The sequence below is a fragment of the Pelodiscus sinensis genome, chromosome 1 (assembly GCF_052426305.1).
Source record: "Pelodiscus sinensis isolate ZL-2025 chromosome 1, ASM5242630v1, whole genome shotgun sequence".
NCBI classification, from domain to species: Eukaryota; Metazoa; Chordata; order Testudines; family Trionychidae; genus Pelodiscus; species Pelodiscus sinensis.
In genome coordinates this window covers 229,968,951-229,992,412 of record NC_143052.1, presented here as the reverse complement: position 1 = coordinate 229,992,412, position 23,462 = coordinate 229,968,951, and the positions used below count along the sequence as shown (strand labels likewise).

The 23,462-nt window shown below is 41.5% G+C and overlaps 1 protein-coding gene across 2 annotated transcripts in view; it reads left to right on the top strand.

Moving 5' to 3' along the window:
• JADE3 (jade family PHD finger 3) overlaps positions 1-22,421 on the top strand; it is an 80,676-nt gene extending 58,255 nt beyond the window's left edge. For both annotated transcript variants that reach the window (XM_075916151.2, XM_075916158.2), the window contains 8 exons: positions 100-257; positions 2,782-2,972; positions 5,915-6,126; positions 9,175-9,342; positions 13,260-13,376; positions 16,490-16,963; positions 17,984-18,101; positions 19,127-22,421. In XM_075916151.2, the coding sequence (XP_075772266.2) occupies positions 100-257; positions 2,782-2,972; positions 5,915-6,126; positions 9,175-9,342; positions 13,260-13,376; positions 16,490-16,963; positions 17,984-18,101; positions 19,127-20,022 (2,334 nt within the window). In that variant the 3' untranslated portion in view covers positions 20,023-22,421. The remainder of the gene's footprint in view (positions 1-99; positions 258-2,781; positions 2,973-5,914; positions 6,127-9,174; positions 9,343-13,259; positions 13,377-16,489; positions 16,964-17,983; positions 18,102-19,126) is intronic.
• The last annotated feature ends 1,041 nt before the right edge of the window (positions 22,422-23,462 follow it).

The window sequence follows — 23,462 nt, the reverse complement described above, 5'->3', positions numbered from 1 at the left end:
TTAACAGGTTGGTTATTGTGTTAGGGGAAGGGAGTATGATTTAAGATTTTATGTAATAGACCTGCCTTCTCAAACAGGATATCTGGGTTGTCTTTGCAGGTGTTCCGAAAGGATCTCATTAGTGCCATGAAACTCCCAGACTCTCACCATGTTAACCCTGATGAATATTACATTTTTGCGGACACATGGAAACAAGAATGGGAAAAGGGTGTTCAGGTCCCAGCCAGTCCCGACACTATTCCACAGCCTTCTCTCAGGTAATTAGTCTTAAACATTTGATGTGCCCGGAACTGGACAAAACATAACATGAGTCACTGTCTCAAAGGATTTACATTTTAATTGCAGCTAACACTTGCTCACTTAGTATACTTAAACCTGTGGTGCAACTGCCTCGCCGGTATGAAAATCTTTTAAAAATAAAATATTATCAATTTGGAGACATCAGTGGTACTTGAGACTGAGAGAATAGACATGTCACAACTAAAGGCAGAAAGTAAACGTTCACTACTCAGAACTAGGATAAACTTCAAAAAAAACCCAAAGAAATGCTTTCTTTGAACAGTTGGTGCACTGCGTAAAATGGTCATCTTACTTAACTGTGATCAATCAAATCCAATTCCGGATAGAAAACAGGCTCTCTGTACTATTGGTTATATTACATAAATCCACCCAGGAAAACAGGAAAACATTAATTGTAATAATGCAGCAAACATTTAATCCACATCAGACAAGATTTACTCTCTAGCAGTAACTGATGTCTGTCAAAGCTTCAGAGAAAGGTAAGAACTTCCCAGAATCCTTTGGGGGCATAAGCCTCCTTCCTAGCCATGTCCAGTAACCTGTTTCTGCCGTGACATAGGACGGTGAGAACTTTAACTATAATAAATATATAGATGGAAATGTTCATTCTCCTGTCTCTATAGTAAGTGTAAACTCAAGTGGTATTTTCTAGTCTAAGGCCCTTGACCCTGCAATTGGTGATGCATGGGTGGACATCTGTGTACTGCAAAGCCTCTTTGACCTTGGTGCTTACATAATTCCAGTCTTCAAGGTTGTTAATTTGTGCGCTTCTCCCAGAAGGTCTCTAACAATTTTGAAGGGAAATGTGATGGACCACCAGTATTTCTCTTGTTTAGAACGCTGACACTATAGCCCACTCTCAAGCAGAAAGTCTTAACCTGTGTGTCTCAGCCTAGCTATATTTACAGGGTGATGCCAACAGCCCTTGCAGTCTCAAGTCTCTCCAAATCCATCCTCCTTGAGTTCTTAAGAACCAGACAATCGAACTGGTTTGTAACCCCCAAAGGCATGACACCAGATACCAGAAGTGTTTGGCATGCACACTCTGTACAGTTTGCACACCAGAAACCTGCTTCTGCTATAAATATACCAAGTTTACTTAATAGGAAACCTCCACACACCAGTTTAAAGATTAAAACAATATGGGGAAAGGGAATATGTACAAGGTAGACAGGAAATAAAGATGCAACCTGAGGCTTTACTCTTCCATTTTAGATAAAATGTCCTTTCCAATACAAGTATCACCTTTTAACCGCTTCCCAGCATATTCTCCAGCTATGGGGTGGAATCCAGTGTTCACAGATAGCCTCCCACTATGACTATCCCTCAGTCTCTGGACAAAAAACATCCCATCCCCAGCCTGCTTTTAAAAGGTGCTTTCTTTTCTGTCTCTGACCATGGGGATGACTCCATAGTAAAGGTTAAGATTTTGTCAGGGTTATTTCTAGGGGAAAAAGTCCTTCATAGGTTATGGGTAATAAACAAGAGTTAATAGACGTGGTGGTCCCCCATCACAGGGGTAGAGTAAAACCATAGCGCCCCTCCTGCATCCCCTCAGTCATAGAGGACGTAGAAAATAATAGAATCTGTGACCTCCATGACAATTTGTAGCCTTACTCGTGCTTATTCAGGGTGTGGAAATCCCCTTTTGATTTGGTATGCTGGGGATGGGATGTTTGAGTGTCTTCTAATGGTCTATCATTTGCATTTTTCTAGTCTGGACACGGATGGTTACTTGAAGCTTGTTCCTTGTAAACAGCTGGTTTAGGAAGGGCCCCAACCTGCTTGACTGCTCACTTCCCTGCTGTGAAGTATAGTTGAGGTTGAAGCTTCCCTTCAAATGCCAAACAAAAGTCAATTGACAAGGGCCAATTATCTGCTAAATTATTGGCCAGGAATATAATTTTTATGAAGATTTTAATCTGGTTTAGAAGGAGGCTTGAATCAAGGTGCATGGAACTTTATGTACATAACATCTTCTGCAACTTCATAAACAATTCTAAAATGGTCCAGTTGAAAACATATTCTTGTTAAATTAATTACAATTAAATTAAATTAAAATTAATGTTCATTCAAATTAAATAAAGACCATTATAATTTAGAAAACTATTCTGGAATAAAACATTTTTTTTTTCTTCAGGTACTTTTCATGTATGGAAGAAACATTTACACAATAGTCTGATCAAATTATGTGATCTAAAGACTTTCTGATAACCAGTCCTCTAGTTCACTGAGTCTGGGCTCAATCAGTAGAAGCCACAAATCCACTTGGCGGCTACTGTACTTAACAGAGTTCCTGAACAGATGTTTTCATTGGAAAAACACCTCCCTTGTGCTCTTGTCAGTCATTGGGACAGTGGAAATTAGTAAAAACTGAAGGCATTTTGCACCTGATAGCAGACACTTAAAAATCTTGTAGCAATGGGACCTAACTAAAGAACTGTAGCTAACCATGCCATTTTTCTTAATTTTTATGTTTAGGGTTGTAGCAGAAAAGGTGAAGGAAGTACTGTATACACGACCTAGGAAGTACATCCATTGTTCCAGCCAAGAGCCCACAGAACCTGGTTACATCAATATTCTAGAACTGGCAGAATCTGTGTGTCGCTATGACTTGGATGACATGGATATCTTTTGGCTTCAAGAATTAAATGAGGAGCTTACAGAAATGGGTAATTTTTACAATACAATTTGGTGTGACAGACCCAGACTAGCTGGGTGCCATGCACTACTGCAGGGAAGACATGCTCAGGTCATGGGCTTTCCTTTACTCAGGAAAAGAAAGCAGTTGACCTGACTGCAGCATAATCAGGCAGCACTTGGTGTCAATTGTAGCTTGCTGGAAGCTACAGGATGATTAATCATCTGCAGCTAAGTAAGGCCTGTGGTGCTGCTCTAAAAGGTCTACCCCAGGCAAGGAAGGGGAAAGGAAAAGAGCGAAGGACATGAAGGTGGAAGTTTTGTGTGCAGGAGCTGTGTGGGTGTGAGCAGAGGACTGTCGAGAAGGTACTAAAGAAAAGGTACTGGGAGGGATTATTTGGGGAAGTGGCGTAGGAAAAAATCTGTCAGATTGAGAGCAGCAGTGACCCTGCTTGTTGCCGCTGCCTTTAAGGTCCCCGGGCTAGAACCCAGAGTAGTTGGGGGAGGAGGGATTCTCTCCAACCTCTGCCTTGAGAAGCAAGATCAGGACCCCAAACTTATGAACTGCTCAGTAGGCTGTGGCTCCTGCCTCTAGTAAAGAGAAAGAGTAGGGGTACCATATTTGAACATTCAAAAAAGAGGACACTCCTAAGAGGGAGTGTATCAGTATCTACCAACTCACGTTGTATTAATGTGTTTTATTTATATACTATAAATAACACATTAATACAACGTGAGCATGTACAATGAGTAACAGAATATACAACGTTCGTCTATAGTATACTGTGTACATGTCCTCTACATTGAGTATCTATTAAATAAGAACTAGAGTTAAGGCCTCAAAAATCAGACCCATCGCAGCCTGGGCACCCTGGCAGCTCTTACCAAGCCCAGCTCTGGCTTCCAGCCTCATTCTCCTCCAACCCCATAATCCCCCTGTAGCACCCCATCCCCCCCACAGTGCAACCCCTGGCACCACCCCCCCCAAATCTGTGTGGCCCCAGCACACTCGCTGGGAGTCACAGCCTCACCCCCAGGGTGCTGAGGCTGGGGGAATGGCCGGGGGGGCAGAGTCATTTCCCTGCCTGGCCCGGCCCTTCGCCCGGGGCTCACCCCTCACCTGCGGTGCAGCCTAGGCTCTGGTGCCCCACAGTGGTGGTAGCAGCAGCGTGTGACTGGCTGCTGTACCCCATCTGTGGAGCAGCCCCACTCCTTCCCAGAGTAGAAGGCAGAGCCTGTATGGGGGAGGGGGAGTTAACCCCTTCGCTCTTGGGAGCTTCATACCCAGGCCGGCACGGGTAGCCCCAGGGACGCTGGGCCCAGTGCAGGAGCCAGTGACTCCCCACTTCAGGTGTTGCTGCGGGGTGGGCAAGGCTGGAGGCTGTGTCTCTCCCACTTGCACCCTGGGGTGGGGCTGCCCGGTCACATGCTGCTACCACCTCTGTGGGGCACCGTGGTCCAACCGCAGCCAGACTGTGCCCAGGACAGGCAGCGTGCAGAGCCGGGTATGTGGTGCCAGCTGCACCCAGCATTCCAGCCCCTGCCCTCCTGCACCTGCACACAGAGTGAGGGCAGTAGCCTCAGTCACTGCACATGCTCCATCTCTGCGGCCCCTGCGCCTCGTGCCCTAACGAGCAAACTCTTGACACCAGCTGCTCGTATTGTTACGGCCCGGTGTGTACGGGCCGGAGGAGCTATTTAGGGGTCAAATTTAATTGAAAAGCAATGAGCAGAGCAAAATTCCGGACATTTTTAGATTCTTAAACCCAGCCAGCCGGAGATTTAAGGACCAAAAAGGAGGACAGGTCTAGGGAAAAAACAGATGTATGGTAACCCTAGAAAGAGGCCATGTGGAGGGCCACAATGAGCCTCTGAGGCTAACGTTGTCGGCCAGTAGCGTGAGATCCACTGGGAATAGCTGGAGCTCTGCCATATTGGTTGTTTAAAAAATTGAGTTGGGAGTTTAATAAGTGGTCTTGTACAGATGAGTTTTAGAAGAAAAATGTTAGGAAAAAATGTTGACACTGTCAAAGTGTTTATAGCAGTCATTTGCAATATTAGCTTAAGTTAAAAGTTACAAATTACGTTTGTTGTTTTTCCTCATAAGCTTCATGATTATGTACAGCTTTTGTAGACTCAAAACAAATGTTGAATAGGCTAGACCTAATTTTTTTTTTTCGTTCCTAAAACTTGAAATTCCTCTTGAACATGCAAGCTTTTCTCTTGTACACCTTCTTATAAATATGCACAGTATTGCTACCAAGTGTGGACTTACAGTTTGACTTTGAGGAAGACTTTGACAGTCTCTGCCTCTTGGAGCTCCTGCCTCTAAATACCCAATAATCAGGATGTTGTGACTGATCTTAGCATGGCAGATCCTTTTAAAGGAAGCTTCTGTTACAGTGGATTTACGTTAATCAGAGTGAAGTGTGTGTTTAAGGTAGAATTTGAATGAAGGTAGGGTAATATGAACAAACCTCAGATAATGTTAATCACTGCTTGATAGCATATTTACCATTTTATTAAAAATGAATTTTTCACTGCCATCATCCTAATTGCTCTGGTACTGCATTATATGTGTTGATTTTATAATATTTTGTGGCATTTTGTAGCAATATATGATTTCCTAGATAAAAAAATTACTCTTGAGACTTTTTAAAAAAAAATCACATTGTACCTTATGGCATTCAGGCTGTTTCTCTTCTGTGTGTTGCTTAAGTTGTGGTCCATAAAGTTACCATTGTTTAGTTTTTTACTCCAACATTTTTTTTATTGTTAGCCAGTAAACTTTATTAAACCAAATATAGCCAATGGAGAATAAACATTTTGTAAATGAACTTTTTTCATCAGGATTTACATAAAGATGAAAAAGTGGGCTCTTTCTTTTAGTTGATAGAAGTGTATTTCTTTTGTTTTCTTGTAACTTGTCTTTACTTATAGATTGTATGTATTCTAATCCCTTCCCCTCTTGCAGGTTGTGGGACCCTTGATGAAAATACAATGGAGAAGACTGTAGAAGTCCTGGAACGGCAGTGTCATGAGAATATGAACCATGCCATTGAGACTGAGGAAGGGCTGGGCATAGAATACGACGAAAATGTGATCTGTGATGTGTGCCGGTCCCCTGATAGTGAAGATGGGAATGATATGGTGTTTTGTGACAAGTGTAATGTTTGTGTCCATCAGGTTTGTGTTGGAAGAGATGTTTAAATTGTTTTTGCTGGTGGGTGTGTAATTTGAGCTAGCTTTAAATAGAACTTTGGAGGGCTTTTTAAGATCTTCTAAACATGGAGACTGCTACAGCTTGAAGGTAGACTTCTGTGCTTCTACAAATAGACTTGATTATTCTGTCTAGCACAGTGGCTATTATAGTGATATGGTGTGAGGATAGAGGGAATGGAGGTCTAATCCTAGTTCTGTCAAGCACTTTTCTGTGGCCCAGTGCAAATTATTTCCCCATCTTTAAAGCTGAGATACTTGCCTGCTTCCCAGGGATATTGTAAGGATGAATTAGTATTTTAAGGTGCTCTGAAGGTAGAAAGATGCTAAGCACTGCAGACCTTTGTTAAAAAACAGACAAGTCTTCCATTCTGATTTGGCCAGTTAATTGGAGCCAGAACATAACTGCCCTAAAACAAGGCATCTAAAGCCCAATTTAGGCGCTTAAGGCCATGTCTGTACTTACCACACGAATCTGAGTTCGATTTTCTGGCAATTTGATGTAGCAGGTCTAAATTAAGACTTGCTATGTTGAATGCTGAGAGCGATTCTGGCCAGCACACAGGTACTTCTGTCAGTTGCGAGGAGCAGGGGAAGCTGATGGGAACGTTTGCTCCTGTTGGCATCTGAGTGATGGCACCAAACCCTGAGTGATGCAGTTTGACCAACCTAACCCCCAGTGTAGACAGTGCTAGATTTAAAGGGAGAGCTTCTCCAGCAAACATAGCTACCGGCCCTCTGGGAGGTAGCTTAACACTGATGCTGTTCCACTATTGTAGTAGTGTCTTCACTCAAGCTTTGCAGCTGTGCCACTGTGGTAATTCTTAAGCATAGACACCATACCTGCTCCTCCCTGCTCAGACCCATTGATGGGCCTATCCTCCAAGAACTTACCTAATTCTTTCTTTGAATCCTGTTAGTCTTGTCCTTCACTACATCCTCTGGCAAAGAGTTCCAGAGATTAGCTCAGTGTTGTGTAAAGAAATATTTCTTCTTGGTGTTTTTTTAAACCTGCTGCCTATTAATTTCGTTTGGTTGCCCCTAGTTCTTTGCTGTTTACTCCTCCTTATAACCCTTTCCACAGTAGTCATGATTTTATAGGCCTATCACATTTCCCCCGTTAGTCATCCCTTTTTCAAGCTGAAGTCCCAGTCTTCTTTCTCTCTCCTCATATGAAAGCTTTTCCATATCTGTAATTATTGCCTTTTTAAGCTGGAATTGAAAAGGGTAAAGTAAAATATTACATAAAACGAGATGCTGACTTGCTACATCATTACTTAGGGAAGAGCTCCCTCTGTTGAGGTTTTTTAAAAGTACTGTTAAATTCTTCGGCTTTGACTTAAATTAGTTTAGTCTGTATAAGTATTCTGACAGGCTCAAAATTAACCTTTGTCAGCTCCCCATCCACCATGGGCACGGAGCTACTCTAGCCCCGTGGGGCCCGTCATGGGCAGGGGTGTTCCAGCGCTGCCAGAGCAATGCCCACCCCTTTGGGTGGCTGCTCAGGAGTGATTCAGGTGCCACCAGCTGAATAGCCAAGTGCCCACAGTTGGCAGTATGTTTCTATTGCTGGTGCACGTTTTCAGATAAAATTTATTTTGCACGTGGATGGAAAAAATTAAATGGAACACCGCTGGTGGTCTGTCTACAAGTAATGCTTTCGACATTGCTATCTCTGAGGCAGAATTGATAGGAAACTTTTGACCCACATCTGTAATAAACAGGGCCTGAGAGTAGTCACGTGGAATTAGACAGTTGTGAAATCTAGTAGTGTGAGACCTACGGCATATTTGTATATTAAAAAACGAGCATCTAGATCAATTCCACTTCTTAAACTTTGTGAAGCATGCATTCCTCAGAGTTGGAGGTGGGAAATGGTGGACCCGGAGAAGAGTGTACCCCACAGATCTAGGATGTTTCCACAATTTTTGTTGCGCTCTGAAATACTTCTACTAACTACATTTTTTTTTTAAATCGTGTACAGCCAACACAGTTATGCACTTCAGTGGTAATCGAAACTGACAGAGAAAAGTTACTAGCCAAATAGCTACAGCGGAGATGGGTCAGGGAGGGAAGGGAGAAATCCTAAGTGACCTCCAAAACATAGATCTGGAAGCATTTTAAATGGTGGTATTAATCTCACACATAATTGCTATTTATGCATGTAACTTAAAAAAAACCCCAAACCTAATTTTGATTTAAGTTCTAGTTGGGATGTCTGGTGTGTTTTGTTTTATTTATTTATTTATTTTAAGGTTAGTTTAACTGTTAAAAATCCTAGTGGTTACTCATACTGTGAGCTCTGCAATATGAGACTTCTACAGCTGAGTCTACAGTGCAGCTGGCTCCCCGGGAGCTGGGCTAGGAGCCGGTGCACATAAGCCAGCTCCGCTCCCAGGAAGATGGCAGTGCTGCAGGCTCTGCAATATAACTGCAGAGCCCACAGTACAGAGCAGCATCTGGCTTCCCAAGAGCAGGGCTGGCAGCCAGCACAAACCGGTCAAGTGTAATTGTAATGGAACCGAATAATCTGATGCTTATCTGTTGACCATTTAAACTGTTACTTATCCCTAATTTCTAGAGCTACTTTGGGGATCCTTCAGTGTATAGTTTACCATATATTTTGCAAAAAAGAGAAAATAATTTGTTGAAATAACTTTTTCATCCCCTGACTATTTTAACTGTATTTGTAGCTTTTTATAGAGAGATTATCCGAGAGAGCACAGCATCCAACTTTCACTGGCTTTTGATGGTAGTTGGGTTCCCAACTGCTCTTTTCCTCTGAAAGCCACTCACTCCATTACAATTCATATTTGTGTATAATGTTTCCATTCTAGAAACACTGTGTTCTGGTCTGTGTGTTTTGATGAGAAGGCATTACTTGCATCCATCACTAAGTGGTGTGTTTTGGGTAAGATTTGTAGAGTAATTTTTAAAAATGATAATCATTGATGTAGGCCTCTGATATTGTCTCACTTATATGCTGATACAGAGAGAATTTTCCTTTGTCCCAAGGCATGTTATGGAATCTTAAAGGTTCCCGAAGGCAGCTGGTTGTGTCGCACTTGTGTTCTGGGAATACATCCTCAGTGTCTCTTGTGCCCAAAGAGAGGGGGTGCCATGAAAGCTACTAGGACAGGGACCAAGTGGGCACATGTGAGCTGTGCCCTCTGGATTCCAGAGGTAAAACTAATTTATGTTCCTTTTATTACACATTCTCTTCCTCATCATTATTCTTACCCCTTATTTTGCCCCATCTTAATGTTTACTTAAGAGGATAATGCTTTAGTACTATATATTATTCTGGTAAGGTTTGTATGATTTAGAAAAATTGGACAATCCAACTCATATACTGCTAAGAATAAGCGGCGAGGAGTCCTGTGGCACCTTATAGACTAACTGAAGTGTAGGAGCATAAGCTTTCATGGGCAAAGACCCACTTCGTCAGATGCATGAGACCCACTTCGTCTCATGCATCTGACGAAGTGGGTCTTTGCCCACGAAAGCTTATGCTCCTACACTTCAGTTAGTCTATAAGGTGCCACAGGACTCCTCGCCGCTTTTGCAGATTCAGACTAACACGGCTACCCCTCTGATACTTGACAGCTAAGAATAACATCATATCAGTGGCTGGTTGCCCCTTACTTTTATGTAGCCATGTTATAGGCATCTGATTGACTTGTAAGAAAGCATTACTTACTCATGGGGGAATTCTGCACAAAAAACACTCCACATTTTGCAGCTCACCGGTTTCATTTATTTTGGTAATTTATTTAAACTACCATACAGGAAAAAATCACAATAACTGTTCAGCATTTCCTAAACACATGAAAGTTAGTTACAAATACTTGGTTGGATTCATAACCATAGTGCCTCCTGCTGGTCAGTCTGAGAATTAGCTCAGTTTGTCAGCAGGGCACTGCCCAGTGACCGATGTTTCGCCCATTTCCACTCTTCTGCCTCCACCCTCTTGACTCTAAACCTGTGTTGCTCCCTTCATCTGTGGCATCCAGTTCAGGACACTGCCTTTCGGCCCCCTTTGAGGGGTATCAACAGTCCTCAATCCAGGTACCTGTTGTGGCCAATTCCTTGCCTCAGTGGCTAGCCACAGTCTATACTGGCTATACTGGTGTAGTGCAAAGGTGGTGCTAGGGGGGACCCAGGCCACCCACTACTCTGGGTCCCAACCCAGGGGCCCTCTGGCGGCAGCTAAGTCCTTCCCTCCTTCACTCCCCTTGTCTGCCGATGGTCCCTGGGCCACTTCCCCATAGCCCTTGCACTTTCTTGGCCCTTTTTAGCAGGGGCCACAGCCTAGTATATACCAAGCTGGAGATTCTCTCTCTCTCTCTCTCTCTCTCTTTCTCTCTCTCTCTCTCTCTCTCTCTGCTCCCCTGTTCCTATCTAGCACTGCCTTGCCCAAGCTGCTTCTCCTTTCTTGGTCAGGGCCCAACTCCCAGTCTGCTCTGCTGAGCAGCTCCTTATATCCGGATGGCCCAGCAAGTTGCCTCCTGGTTGGCTCTTCACAAGAGCTTCATTGATTGGGTCTGCACACGCTCTTTCCATCCTACTTCAACCTCTCCTTCAAAGTTGGGCAGTCACCCCATTATATCACAGAGCACCAAACACCAAAATAAAAGTGAAGTAGAAAGTTGCTTTACATTGCTCAGACTTCCACACACAAAAAAAAGTCATACGGTTTTGCTAATTCTTGTCCTGCACTTTTTATAAATATAAGTAAAACAGATCTTGAGCTGTAATCTAATCTTCTTGTGCCTTTCTGGCACAAGGAAAAAGAAAAAGCCAATAAGCACACAAACTTTCCTAGCTGAGGATTCAGTGATTATCATTCATAATAATTATGCTCCTTTATGCTACCCTGGCATGGTAAAGGAGCTTTAATTGACTAAGAATGAGAACAATTAATCAAGAGCCTGCCTTTTTAGTTGTCCCAATTCTGCTTTGATTCAAGGACAGAGCTTGCTACACGCAACCCTAGGCCTCAAGCCCAGGATGGAGCAAGTTGAAGAGAGGGATAGAGTGAGGGCATGTGTTCACCACAAGCTGGGTCGATGAGCAGTGGTGGATCCAGCAGCAGTTGATTTAGCATGTCTAGGATAGATATGATATATCAACTCCCAAATGCTCTCCCGTCAACTCTGGTACTCCACCAGAATGAAAAGAATAAGCAGCGTCAACTGGACAGTGTCAGCTGTTGACTTACTGCTGTGAAGACACCATAGTTAGCAGATCGAAGTATGTAGACTTCAGATGTTGTTAATGTAGCTGAAGTTGCATATCTTAGGTCAACAGCTTTTGGTAGTGTGGACGAGGCTGGAGTGTCTGTCTCTCTCTCATTCGTATGCAGTCAGGTGCCCAACCCCACCGTCTTAACTCTCTCTGTGGACAAGTTCACACCCAGCCTCCAGTGTTCTCTTTAAGTTGTGAGCTCCTATGGTTGCTCAGGAGAGATTCAAATGCTGTCCAGCTGATTTAGCAGAGTGCCCAAAGCTACCTTTTTGTTTCTATTGGTCATGCACATTTGCATATGCCTTGGTGCACATAGAAAATTTTATTCCATACATGGATGGAAAAGATTAGAAGGAACATTGCCTGCCTCCCTTCACTTCACCCCCTGTGGTGATCTGCTCTTTGCTGCTACCTGCTCCTGACAGATGTGCCCAAGCTGCTGCAGAATCTGCATGTGTTCCTCACAGATTTCTTTGCTCCTGCATGTTTCTTCAGGGTAGCCAAGAAATCTGCTGAAGGTATGAATTCTATGCCTTGTGAATTCCCCTAGGAGTAATACTGATGCAAGCTATTAGTTCATGAGATGCCAGTACAATTTATAGACAGTTATTACTTAGTTTTCCTTCCTTTTTTTCTTACACACTTATTTCCTGATAAAATAATAAACTATGCATCCTCAATGTCATGTGAAGCTACAGAGCAACTGTTTTCATTGAGTGATTTGAATTTCTCTGCTCTTTGTAATCTTTTAATAGTTGCTGTGTACTTTACCTGGTTTCACAAAGCTGCATTGTAACAATGATCTGAAAAAAAGGAAATATTGAAATCAATGCAGTATGTATGAATTCTTTCAGTGCACTAGTCAGTAATTTTTAATTTCCTGTTAATGTAATTTTCTGTGAATTTCTATGTTGGTTAAAGAATGTAATCAATGCTAAAGTAGCTTTACTAATTCAGAATCAGTATGTAGTAATGTTTTATCTTTCCAATTAGCATCTTTCAAAGTATCCTAAATGTCTTCAGAAGAAAATTAGAAGATTTATAAAATGGATGATAGTCAAAAATCTATGTAAAGAGATGGATTATAAGTCAGGAATGTCAGTAAAATGCAGGAATATAGATTTATGTAATTGTACTGAGAAGGGAATGACCCAAAAATTGTGGTGATGGAAAAGTGAGCCCAGATGAATATTGAGCTCTGTGTATGTTCCCATCTGCTGGACTCAGCAGAGCCCCACACTCTAAACCAGGACTATTCAACTTTGGAAGCCCCAGGGGCCACAATGATACTTATGGCACATGCCGAGGGCCATAACTTTAAGTGTGGTGCATATACATGCAAATATATATATGTAAATAGCTTCTTTCACACTTACGGGGTGTGAATACAAAGATTAAGGCAAGACTACAGAATGCACAGGCCCCATTTAAGTCAATCCTGCTATTAATAAAATGCAATATTTACCTTATTTCCACCCATATGACAGCACTTTTGTAAAACATATTGACAGAAGACCATTATATTGACTGCTTTTTTGTTTTGGCTCCCACCCATGGGCTGCGTTTTGAGCCTCATGTAAACCCAAACCAGCCGTGGGCCGCATGTGGTCCGTGGGCCATGTGTTGAGAAGCCCTGCTCTAAACTCCATCAAGTCTTTGCGTTCCGTTACTGTGTCTAAGATTCCTTTGCCAGTTTAACAGATGCTGTAGCAATGTTGTTTGATTATACTTGGAAACAGGAACTCTGAGATTCCGTCAATGTGGTTGTTTTTTTCTTACTAATTTACTAAAAGATAAGAGGTTTTTTTTTTAATTGTCCTCATAAATGCTTCCTCCACTATTTTTGTTTGCAGGTAAGCATTGCTTGCCCAGAAAGGATGGAACCAATCACAAAAGTGTCTCACATTCCACCAAGTCGATGGGCTTTAGTCTGTAGCTTATGCAAACTTAAAACTGGTGCTTGCATTCAGGTATGTACTAGTTCTGCAGTGGCTTCCATCTGACTGAGCATGAAAACTAGAATTTGGATTTAAAAAGCATTTTTCATATCCATAGTGCTTCATAATGGCAGTGACTCTTTCCAAATATGGCAGATGACATGTTCTTAGCAATAGCTTAGAATCATAGAACTGGAAGAGACCTCAGAAGGTCATCAAGTCCAGCCCCCTGCTCTAGGCAGGACCAATTCCAACTAAATCAACCTGGCCAGGGCTTTGTCAAGCCGAGACTTAAACACCTCTAGGGATGGAGACTCCACTACTTCCCTAGGTAACCCATTCCAGTGCTTCACCACCCTCCTAGTGAAATAGTTTTTTCTAATATCCAACCTGGACCTCTCCCACCACAACATGAGACCATTGCTCCTTGTTCTGCCATCTGTCACTACTGAAAACAGCCTGTCTCCATCCTCTTTGGAACCTCCCTTCAGGAAGTTGAAGGCTGCTATCAAATCCCCCCTCACTCTTCGCTTCTGCAGACTAAACAGACCCAAGTCCCTCAGCCTCTCCTCACAAGTCATATGCTCCAGCCCCCTAATCATTTTGGTTGCCCTCCACTGGACCCTCTCCAATGCGTCCACATCCTTTTTGTAGTGGGGGGCCCAGAACTGGACACACTACTCCAGATGTGGCCTCACCAAAGCCAAATAAAGGGGAATAATGACATCTCTGGATCTGCTAGCAATGCTCCTCTTAATGCAACCTAATATGCCATTAGCCTTCTTGGCTACAAGGGCGCACTGTTGACTCATATCTAGCTTCTCATCCACTATAACTCCCAGGTCCTTTTCTGCAGAACTACTACTTAACTGGTTGGTCCCCAGCTTGTAACTATGCTTGGGATTCTTCTGTCCCAAGTGCAGGACTCTACACTTGTCCTTGTTGAACCTCATCAGATTTCTTGTGGCCCAATCCTCCAATTTGTCTAAGTCATTCTGTACCCTATCTCTGCCCTCAAGCGTATTTACCTCTCTCCCCAGCTTAGTGTAATCCGCAAACTTGGTGAGGGTGCAATCCATCCCCTCATCCAGATCATTAATAAGGATATTGAACAAAACCGGTCCTAGAACCGACCCTTGGGGCACTCCACTAGATACCGACCGCCATCCTGACATCAAGCCATTGATCACTACCCGCTGGGCCCGGCCTTCTATCCATCTTTCTATCCATCTTACCATCTATTTATCCAATCCACTTTCCCTTAACTTGCTGGCAAGAATATTGTGGGAGACCGTATCAAAAGCCTTGCTAAAGTCAAGGTATATAACATCCACTGACTTCCCCCTGTCCACCAAGCCAGTTACCTCATCATAGAAGCTAATCAGATTGGTCAGGCACGACTTACCCTTTGTGAATCCATGCTGACTATTCCTAATCACTTTCCTCTAATCCAAGTGCCTCAAAATGGATTCCTTAAGGATTACTTCCATGATTTTTCCAAAAACCGAGGTAAGACTGACCGGCCTATAGTTCCCTGGATCATCCTTCTTCCCTTTTTTGAAGATGGGCACTACATTTGCCTTTTTCCAGTTATCCGGGATTTCTCCCGATCTCCATGACTTTTCAAAGATAATAGCCAAAGGCTCCACAATGACATTTGCCAACTCCCTCAGTACCCTCGGATGCACTAAGTCCGGACCCATGGATTTATGTACGTTTAGCTTTTCTAAATAGTTCCTAACCTGTTCTTTACCCACCACGAGCTGTCCATCTTCATCCCATCTTGCGTCACTTGGCGCAGAAGTCCAGGAGCCGACCTAGTCCGTGAATACAGAGGCAAAGAAAGCATTGAGTACTTCAGCTTTCTCCACATCGTCTGTCACTAGATTTCCTCCTTCATCCATTAGGGGCTGCACACCCTCTCTAATCACCTTCTTCTTGTTAACATGCCTGTAGAAACTTTTCTTGTTATCCTTCACATCCTTAGCCAGTCGCAATTCCATTTGCGCTTTCGCCTTGCTGATAACCCCCCAGCATTCTCTTGAGTGAATGCCATCTGGTACTGGTGACTTGGGGTCAGAGTTCTGTGTGGGCTCTCTTAGCTACTGGGGCCAATCTCCCAGTCCATCTTGCTTTTCCATTGTTGCAGCAGCCACCAAGTGGCAGTTACTACCTCTGTTGAGGAGGCTAGCAAGAGGCTGCATCTGGTGAATACTGACCTCTGCCACCTCCTGAACCCATCGGTATTTCAGAGTGGCTCAGGGACAGAGAGCCCCGTCTGCACAGAGACCCCACATAGGGAAGTGGATGGGGCCACATTGAAGTCGTCCAGGTTCAGGAGGGAGCTGGGCCAGTTATACCAGATGCAGCCTTCTACTCTGACTGACCTTGGACTTTCAGTGTGGCCCTATTAAGTTCCCTTGTTGGGGAGCAGTGAGACACACACCTTCCTCCTGCGGGCCTTGCTTCTTCCCCCTCCCCCCGGTACCCTTGGTCCCAAGGGTACCAGGCCCACACTCCTGACCTGTCTCTTAGAAGAAGGGGGGAGGGGCTTTCATGGACATGAATCTTGGGAGAGGAGTCAACAACAAGAAGGGAACTCTGGTACTAGTGTCCTGCTCAAGACAAAGAACTGCCTTGGAACCGAGCTATGGACTGTTTAATTATCACGTGGACAGTTGCCAGAGATGGACAGAAGGGTCTCCCATGTAAGAAAATAAGGTCTAAACTTACATTCCTGTTGTAACAGAATGTAAATATAGGAGCAATTCCATGAACTCAGAAATAGAAAATACTGGAACTGTTAGCCAGATAACCCAGTTCCTTTTCAGTTTGGTTTTACCACCTATTCAGGTGTCAGATGTAATTAATATTTAGAAGTTGGAATTTCCCTATTTAAGACTGAATTGCAGTTTGTTATATCATGCACTTTTTAATGGGATTTTAACATGGAAGAATTGACTTGCTTTGGGCTGAAACATACCGTTGAGTTTTTCAGCTGAGGAGTACTTAAGGCTCTAATTTTTAAAGCATGATGTGGAAAAATGTATTTAAAGGGGTGGGTTTTATGTAACTTAAGCATTCCTTGGTCTTTTTTTTTCTCTTTTTATTGTTACTATTGGCTGACTCTAGTGTTTCACTCATAGTGCTCTGTGAAAAGCTGCATCACTGCCTTTCATGTCACCTGTGCCTTTGAGCATAGCCTAGAGATGAAGGCCATTTTGGACGATGGGGATGAGGTCAAGTTCAAATCGTACTGCCTAAAGCATAGCAAAAACAAGCAGAATTCGGTGCCTGACGTTGATGAGAACCCCAAGAGCATGGCAGACCAGAAGCAAACCGAGAGTGAGAAAACTAGTTTGCGTGCCCAGAAACTGAGAGAGCTGGAGGAGGAATTCTACTCGTTAGTTAAAGTGGAAGATGTTGCAGCAGAACTGGGCCTTCCTAAAATTGCTGTGGACTTCATTTATAATTACTGGAAATTAAAGCGGAAAAGTAATCTTAACAAACCATTGTTTCCTCCCAAGGAGGATGAAGAAAATGGCTTGGTGCAGCCAAAGGAAGACAGCATTCATACCCGCATGAGGATGTTCATGCACTTGAGGCAGGATCTAGAGAGGGTAAGTTTTGCACAGTAGAGATTTGACTACATACTTATAGTGCTTTTACATTTCCTGTAATGCTTTTTTTCAACTTTATTCTTATAAAATCAGAAGTGGGCTTTTTCTGAAAAGTCTCTTGACATCAGAGTCTGAACTAATGTGTAACCTTCTGCCAGAAACAATTGTGACATTGATTACGACAATACTTTAAAATCTTTTTAACATGAAATTATTCAAAATGATTTTTTTTCACATGTTGACGTTTTAAAATGACTAAAATGAGAATTAGAAGTTTTCTGAACGTATTGACAATTTTAATGGAATTTTTTAACGTATTGTCTTATTTTGTGACTTTAAAAATGTTGGCATTTGATGGGACAAATTCTGATTTTTGAACAGGTCTAATTGTGCACCATGGGAAACACTGTGTTCAACAAAATGTATGACTCTGTCAAGAGATTTAGTACCTGATTCTGCTACTGTTACATTGGGTAGAAATAGTGCTTAAATTAGTGAATGAAAGCAGAGTGCTGTAACACCTGAAATAAACTTAAAAATAATTATCCTTCACTTGAAGCTTACTTTAAAACTCATGATGTCAGTAAGGTTTCCTAGCATATTACATGTGCTATTAAGAAAAGCTATTGTGTATATTTTTGGAAAATGTATTACTTTTACTGGAGCAACGTACCAGCCGGTGATGTGAATAGGCAAAGTAGTGTGGGATTTAAGAACAAAAAATGTGAGTTCTAAAATCTGCTTAATGTCTTTTCTTTTTTTTAACCTGCTTATTTGTTCATTTATTGCCAGTTTGGGAATTTGACCAATTGATTTTCAGATCACTTTTAACATAATCTTTAATGGTTTTTAAAAATCCTTGAAACTGAAAATACTTTATAGTTGCATGTTATACAATAGTTGCTCTATTATAGGGCTTTACATGTACGAAGGTATTTTGTTCAAGAATTTGAATGTTAACGTAATATTCTTAACCACTTTTAAAAGAGAAAATTCTAAATTTCTTGTTGTTTTGTGTAGGTAAGGAATCTCTGCTACATGGTGAGTAGAAGAGAGAAACTAAAACTGTCCCACAGTAAAGTACATGAACAAGTCTTCAATTTGCAAGTCCAGCTCATTAATCAGGAAATTGCTGCAGGTAATCTATACGTATAAGATTATAGTAATTATATCTGCTAAAGATTCTGGCCTCTGCCTGGTCCATGTCACCATTATTATTTTAAACTCAGAAAACCTGTATCTTTAATGAGTTTTTGTGAGTATGCACCCAATAGCCCATTTTCTTAAATAGCAGCACATGCACAGAATTTTCATCTTCAGAGTCATACTTCGGTTTTTCGATCCTGTCCTAGATATTTATGGGGTACCATATACAGATGAGATACCAATTACTGTGGCATCTAGGCACCACAGCTGTATTACTGGTATCTGTGTCAGGTAGGATGTAGGATTTTCTCTTTGGGTTACTATTCTGTATTCCCACTTTCCCCACAGTGGCTACATATAGCACACCACAGTTTGTCTCTTTCTCCAGTTTAAGGACGATAACTAATTTATGGTTGGTAATTATTTCCTTCAGACAGAGATGGGGAGAATAACTGACACATTCACACTATTCTCATGTCTCATATGTCATTTTATGTTGCAAACACATTTCTCAGTTAGAGATCTGTCATTTCTTTCCACACCATATAATGGTTTATGAAGTTAAAAATGGATAGTTGCTGCCTTAGAACTCATGTTCCAAAAACAGTTCTGTGCCTTATTTAACTAGTAAATATCATGAACCAAGACTGATGGAATAAGGCAGAGTATGTACTCCAGTGTAATTTATTTTTAATTGAATACAGAGGTCGTGCGTATTTGTAACAAAGTCTGTAATAGTTGAAAACATGTTTTATTTTAAAAACTACGTTACACTATACATCTGAAGTAAATTGTCCTTACAGAATAGAAATATTACATGTTTACATACATTCTGTTTGGGTACTTTGGGCCAATTTAATTTTTAATTCATGCCTAACTGCATCTTGTAGTAATTGGAAAATTAATTGAAAACAACCCTTAATGTGTACATGCATTTTTTGGCAAGAAAACTATTAACTAAGTTTAATGAAAGTCTTACCACCTTTTAAATACATCCCTGTCTGTTTTTTCTTTTAGGCCACTCTCTGACAAGTGCAGTAGAGAACACGCTGTTCTACCCACCTCCCAGAATCACCTTGAAATTAAAAATGCCTAAGTCAGCACTGGGAGACTGCAAAAATAACTCTCTGAAACCTGGCAATAGACCCCTTTCTCCTGACAACACCCCAGTTTACAACAAAAGGAGTATGCAGATGTCAAAGGAGTCATATGAAATAAAAGCAAAATCATATTCAAGGTATCAGCATGACAGCCGAAGTAATGGGTTATTGGCAGGGATTGGCAAGACTAGGAATGAAATAAAAGACTCTGGGCCAGCCCAATTACCAGAGTTTCATCGTGGGCAGCCATCTGGTAAACCATTAGCACTTCAAGCTGCATTGCATGGACAGTCTTCAATTGGGAATGGAAAAATGCAGCAAGAGAACTCAAGACTAGCCAAGTCCAACGGTTTAATGGGCAGGGCTGGAGATGTAACTCAGAGAGACAGGTCCAGTCAGACGTCATATGAACAAGAATCTGTGCTCACTGCTCATTTGGCTAGTCAAAGCAATTTTAGAAAATCTACAATAGAACATTTTAGTAGGTCTTTTAAAGAGGCCACCAACAGTTTGGTTAGGACCACAGAAGATCTGAGGTGCTGTGAAAAACCAAGGAGGCTTTCAACAAAGGAACGTTTGTGGAGCAAGCAGACTCTTGAATACCAGACAGGAGGAGCACCATACCAGGACAATGATGGGTATTGCCCTGATTTAGAGCTAAGTGACTCTGAAGCTGAAAGTGATGAGAATAAAGAACAAGTCAGATTAAGGAGAAGCAGCTCAGAGAGAGAAAGCCAAAGTAAGGACTTTGGTAGAGATTGTCACAATAGAAACAAAAAAAATGTGATTTCTCACAGTTCAGTACAAAGGTGATTATAAAGCCCAAAGGGTAACTCAACCTTTGCATAATGCATCAGTATCAGTGCAAACCTAGGCATCAGAGGGTTTCCGAAAACAGTGCAGGACCTACATTAGGAAGAAATACAGTGAAAAAGAGTAGTTCTCATTAGTGAATTGGCTTGTGATTTTTAAAGAGATAGTCAAGGTTACGTATAGAAATCAGTGTGCTATATTAAAGTTTAACATCAGAGAGTATGGAGTAGTTTGCAAAACTCCAGGAGCTGCTGCCTTTTTTTACCTGATTTTGTGTAAGGCATTGTTTAAAATGTCAGTTTTGTGCTGCTGGGCAGGTATTAAAGGACTACTTGCATTGCTCTATAACAAGCTGTCAAAGACTTAATACACAAACACTGAAACTGCATTCCTATTGCACCTACAATATCAACCTGATCAGCAAAAACTTAAGCATGTGCTTAAAACTTTAGGCATATGAATAGTTCCATTGATTCAATGGGAGTACTCTCACACTTTATATTTAAAGCACATGCTTAAATTCTCTGTTGGATTGTGGTCCAAGTGACTACTAACCTTTCTGCGGAACAGGATGTCCATTTTAGAACTCCAGTGTTGCTTGTAACCCTCTGCAGGGTAGAAGCAAGCATCACATATGCTGCCAAACTCACTGACCTCTAGATGTGCCCCATATACTTTGCTCCAGCTAAAGGTTGTGTTTCTCTTGACAGTAATTCACTTTATTTTGTAAATATTCAACTTATAAAACTTCAGTTTTTTATCTTTGTACATAGTTGCTTGTTGTGGGATGCACTTGTAAATATTTTACCCAGCTAACAAGTACAGATGACTAAATTTGTGGATAGTGTTTACAACAGTAGATGTACTACTTCAAAGAAAAATGCTATTTGACACTTACATTTTAGGCAATCATTGATGATGCTTGGTTCCTCTTGAAACATGAGTTTTCACATATGGAGGCATTTATACCTGGTATGTTAAAAATAAGCTTGAACTAAATCATTGTATCTGACTTTAAAAAAAGGCCAAAATTTCCAAACCTAGAAGACTAAATAGGGGTTTAGGAGTTTAACTTTAGGCTCATAGATTTGAAAAACTTTAGTTGATCATTATTTGAAGCACATTTTTATTGCTAGATAAATCTGGACGCCTATGTAAGACACATGACTACATTAACCTGCTTAGCCCCCTCTAATTAGTTGCTCTTTCCCAAACTAAAAGTGCTTTGTACAAGTTTTAAAACATGCAAATACTAATATAACTTTCACACTATCAGTCCCATTTTGTTCTTTACTACATGTGGTTTGTTTGAAGAAAACTAAAATTCTCATTTTCTTAAGCTGCTCTGTTAAACCAAGAGTAATTCTATTGTGCGTCTGATGAAATGACATTTCAGTCACAAATGAGCAAAGCCCATTGTCCCACATCAAGGGCTGAAATGGAGCATAGGTATTGCAGAGGGCCTTTTATTATAGCTCCCTTTGCTTGGGGTGAATTTCATCCAAAAGGAAAATGCTAAACTCCCCATGTAAAGATATTTAGCAGAATACAAATAATACTTTGATTTTCAGCAAATCTTTTTATCTTATTGCTCTTAGTTTGGGAAACTACAACAAGTACTTCATATTATTAAACTTTGAAATGTTCCTCCCAATAGTTACTGGCCAGGGACTAGAGAACACTTCAGTAGTGAAATAAAAAATAAACCTTGCAGTTTTTCCTCTTTGCTTCATGAATCCTTAATTTTCTTTCCTTTCTTGATTTTCTGTATATTTGTGTAATTTGTCTTTGTAGAGACGTATTTTCAGATTTCTTTTGGTGTAAATATGCAGTAGCATTTTTAGGTTTCCATATATTTTAACAGGAAGTACTTTTTGTTCCTAAGCCATGGGTCATTCAGAATAAGTAAACTCATTTGTATTCTAGCTCTGATTCTTAGTTCTCCTTCAATATTTATTATTAATCCTTTTTTTCTGGCCACAAAATTGAGGAGCTTGTCTTGGGAACATTTATCTTGGAGGCCAGCAGAACAATCATGGAGGAAAATGGTGCTTCAGCAAAAATTCACGGTTTTGCTTTTTTGGGGATGTAACTCTTTCCAGTCTGGGCAATAGTTTTGCCATTTTAACATGATTTTAATAGATACATGAAGGAGCCCTTGGTTATTGTAGTTCTTAAATATAGTCCCCAAAGTGTACTTGCTAGTTTTTACTGTGTTCGGTGGCTAACTGTTTGAAGTATTACCTCTTACCCTTATTTGTTAATTTTGTTTTTTGCATTTTGTTTTTATATACAGCTATACACACACTCACACAATTTTCCAAGATGGACTCGGTCTTTTTCAGATGTCCCCTTTTTACAAGTACTTTTTTCATTAAATTATGAAACTGCTAACAGTCTCTTCATTTGTTGTGATTTATTCAGGGCTTTATCTTTTGTATGGTAGTCTGCTAAACTAATCAGTTTAACAAAAGTGATTTCACAACTGTCAAGTGCAGATTAATATTTTTGCATACTCAGCACTGTTTCCTGCTGAATTTCCTGAAAAAGGAACTCCAAAGATGGTAACTGGACAGAATACTTAGTTTATTAAGTTAAAAATGGATACTTGGGATACTGACTTCATACAGACCTATCCGATAAATAGTTAACTTTTTTATTTTTTAAGACTGTTGATTAATCAGTTAACTCGCGCAATTAACTCAAAATCATGACTAAAATTAATCGTGATTATTAAACAATAGAATGCAAATTGAAATGTAATATTTTTGGATATTTTTCTACATTTTCAAATATATTGATTTGTTACAACACTACAATGTACAGTGCACACTATTTTATTATAAATATTTGCACTGCAAAAACAATAAATAGTACAGGCAGTCCCCGGGTTACGTACAAGATAGGGACTGTAGGTTTGTTCTTAAGTTGAATCTGTATGTAAGTCGGAACTGGCGTCCAGATTCAGACACTGCTGAAACTGACCGCCAGTTCTGACTTACATACAGAATCAACTTAAGAACCCCAGGCGTCCCCAAGTCAGCTGCTCCTGAAACTGATCAGCAGCTGATTCCAGGAAGCCCGGGGCAGAGCAACTCTGCCTGGGGCTTCCTGTAGTCAGCGCTGGTCAGTTTCAGCAGAAGCTGACTTGGGGATGCCTGGGGCAGAGCAGCTGGGGTGCTGCCGGGTTGGTCCAGTAGTGCCCAGAGCGGGCGCTGCAGGACCAATCGGCAGCGCCCCAGCTGCTCTGCCCCAGAGTCAAAAACAAAAGCCTGGTCTGCTGGGGGGGGGGGGGGGGAGGGGGAAAACACTAGCTGCGCGCCCCCCCCCCCTCCAGCGGACCAGGGACACGGGGAGCAGAGCCGCAGCGGCAGTGGGGTGCCGCGCCTCTGAGGCTTTGCTCTTGCAAAGCCTGAGAGGCAGGGACCCCGCCGCGGCTG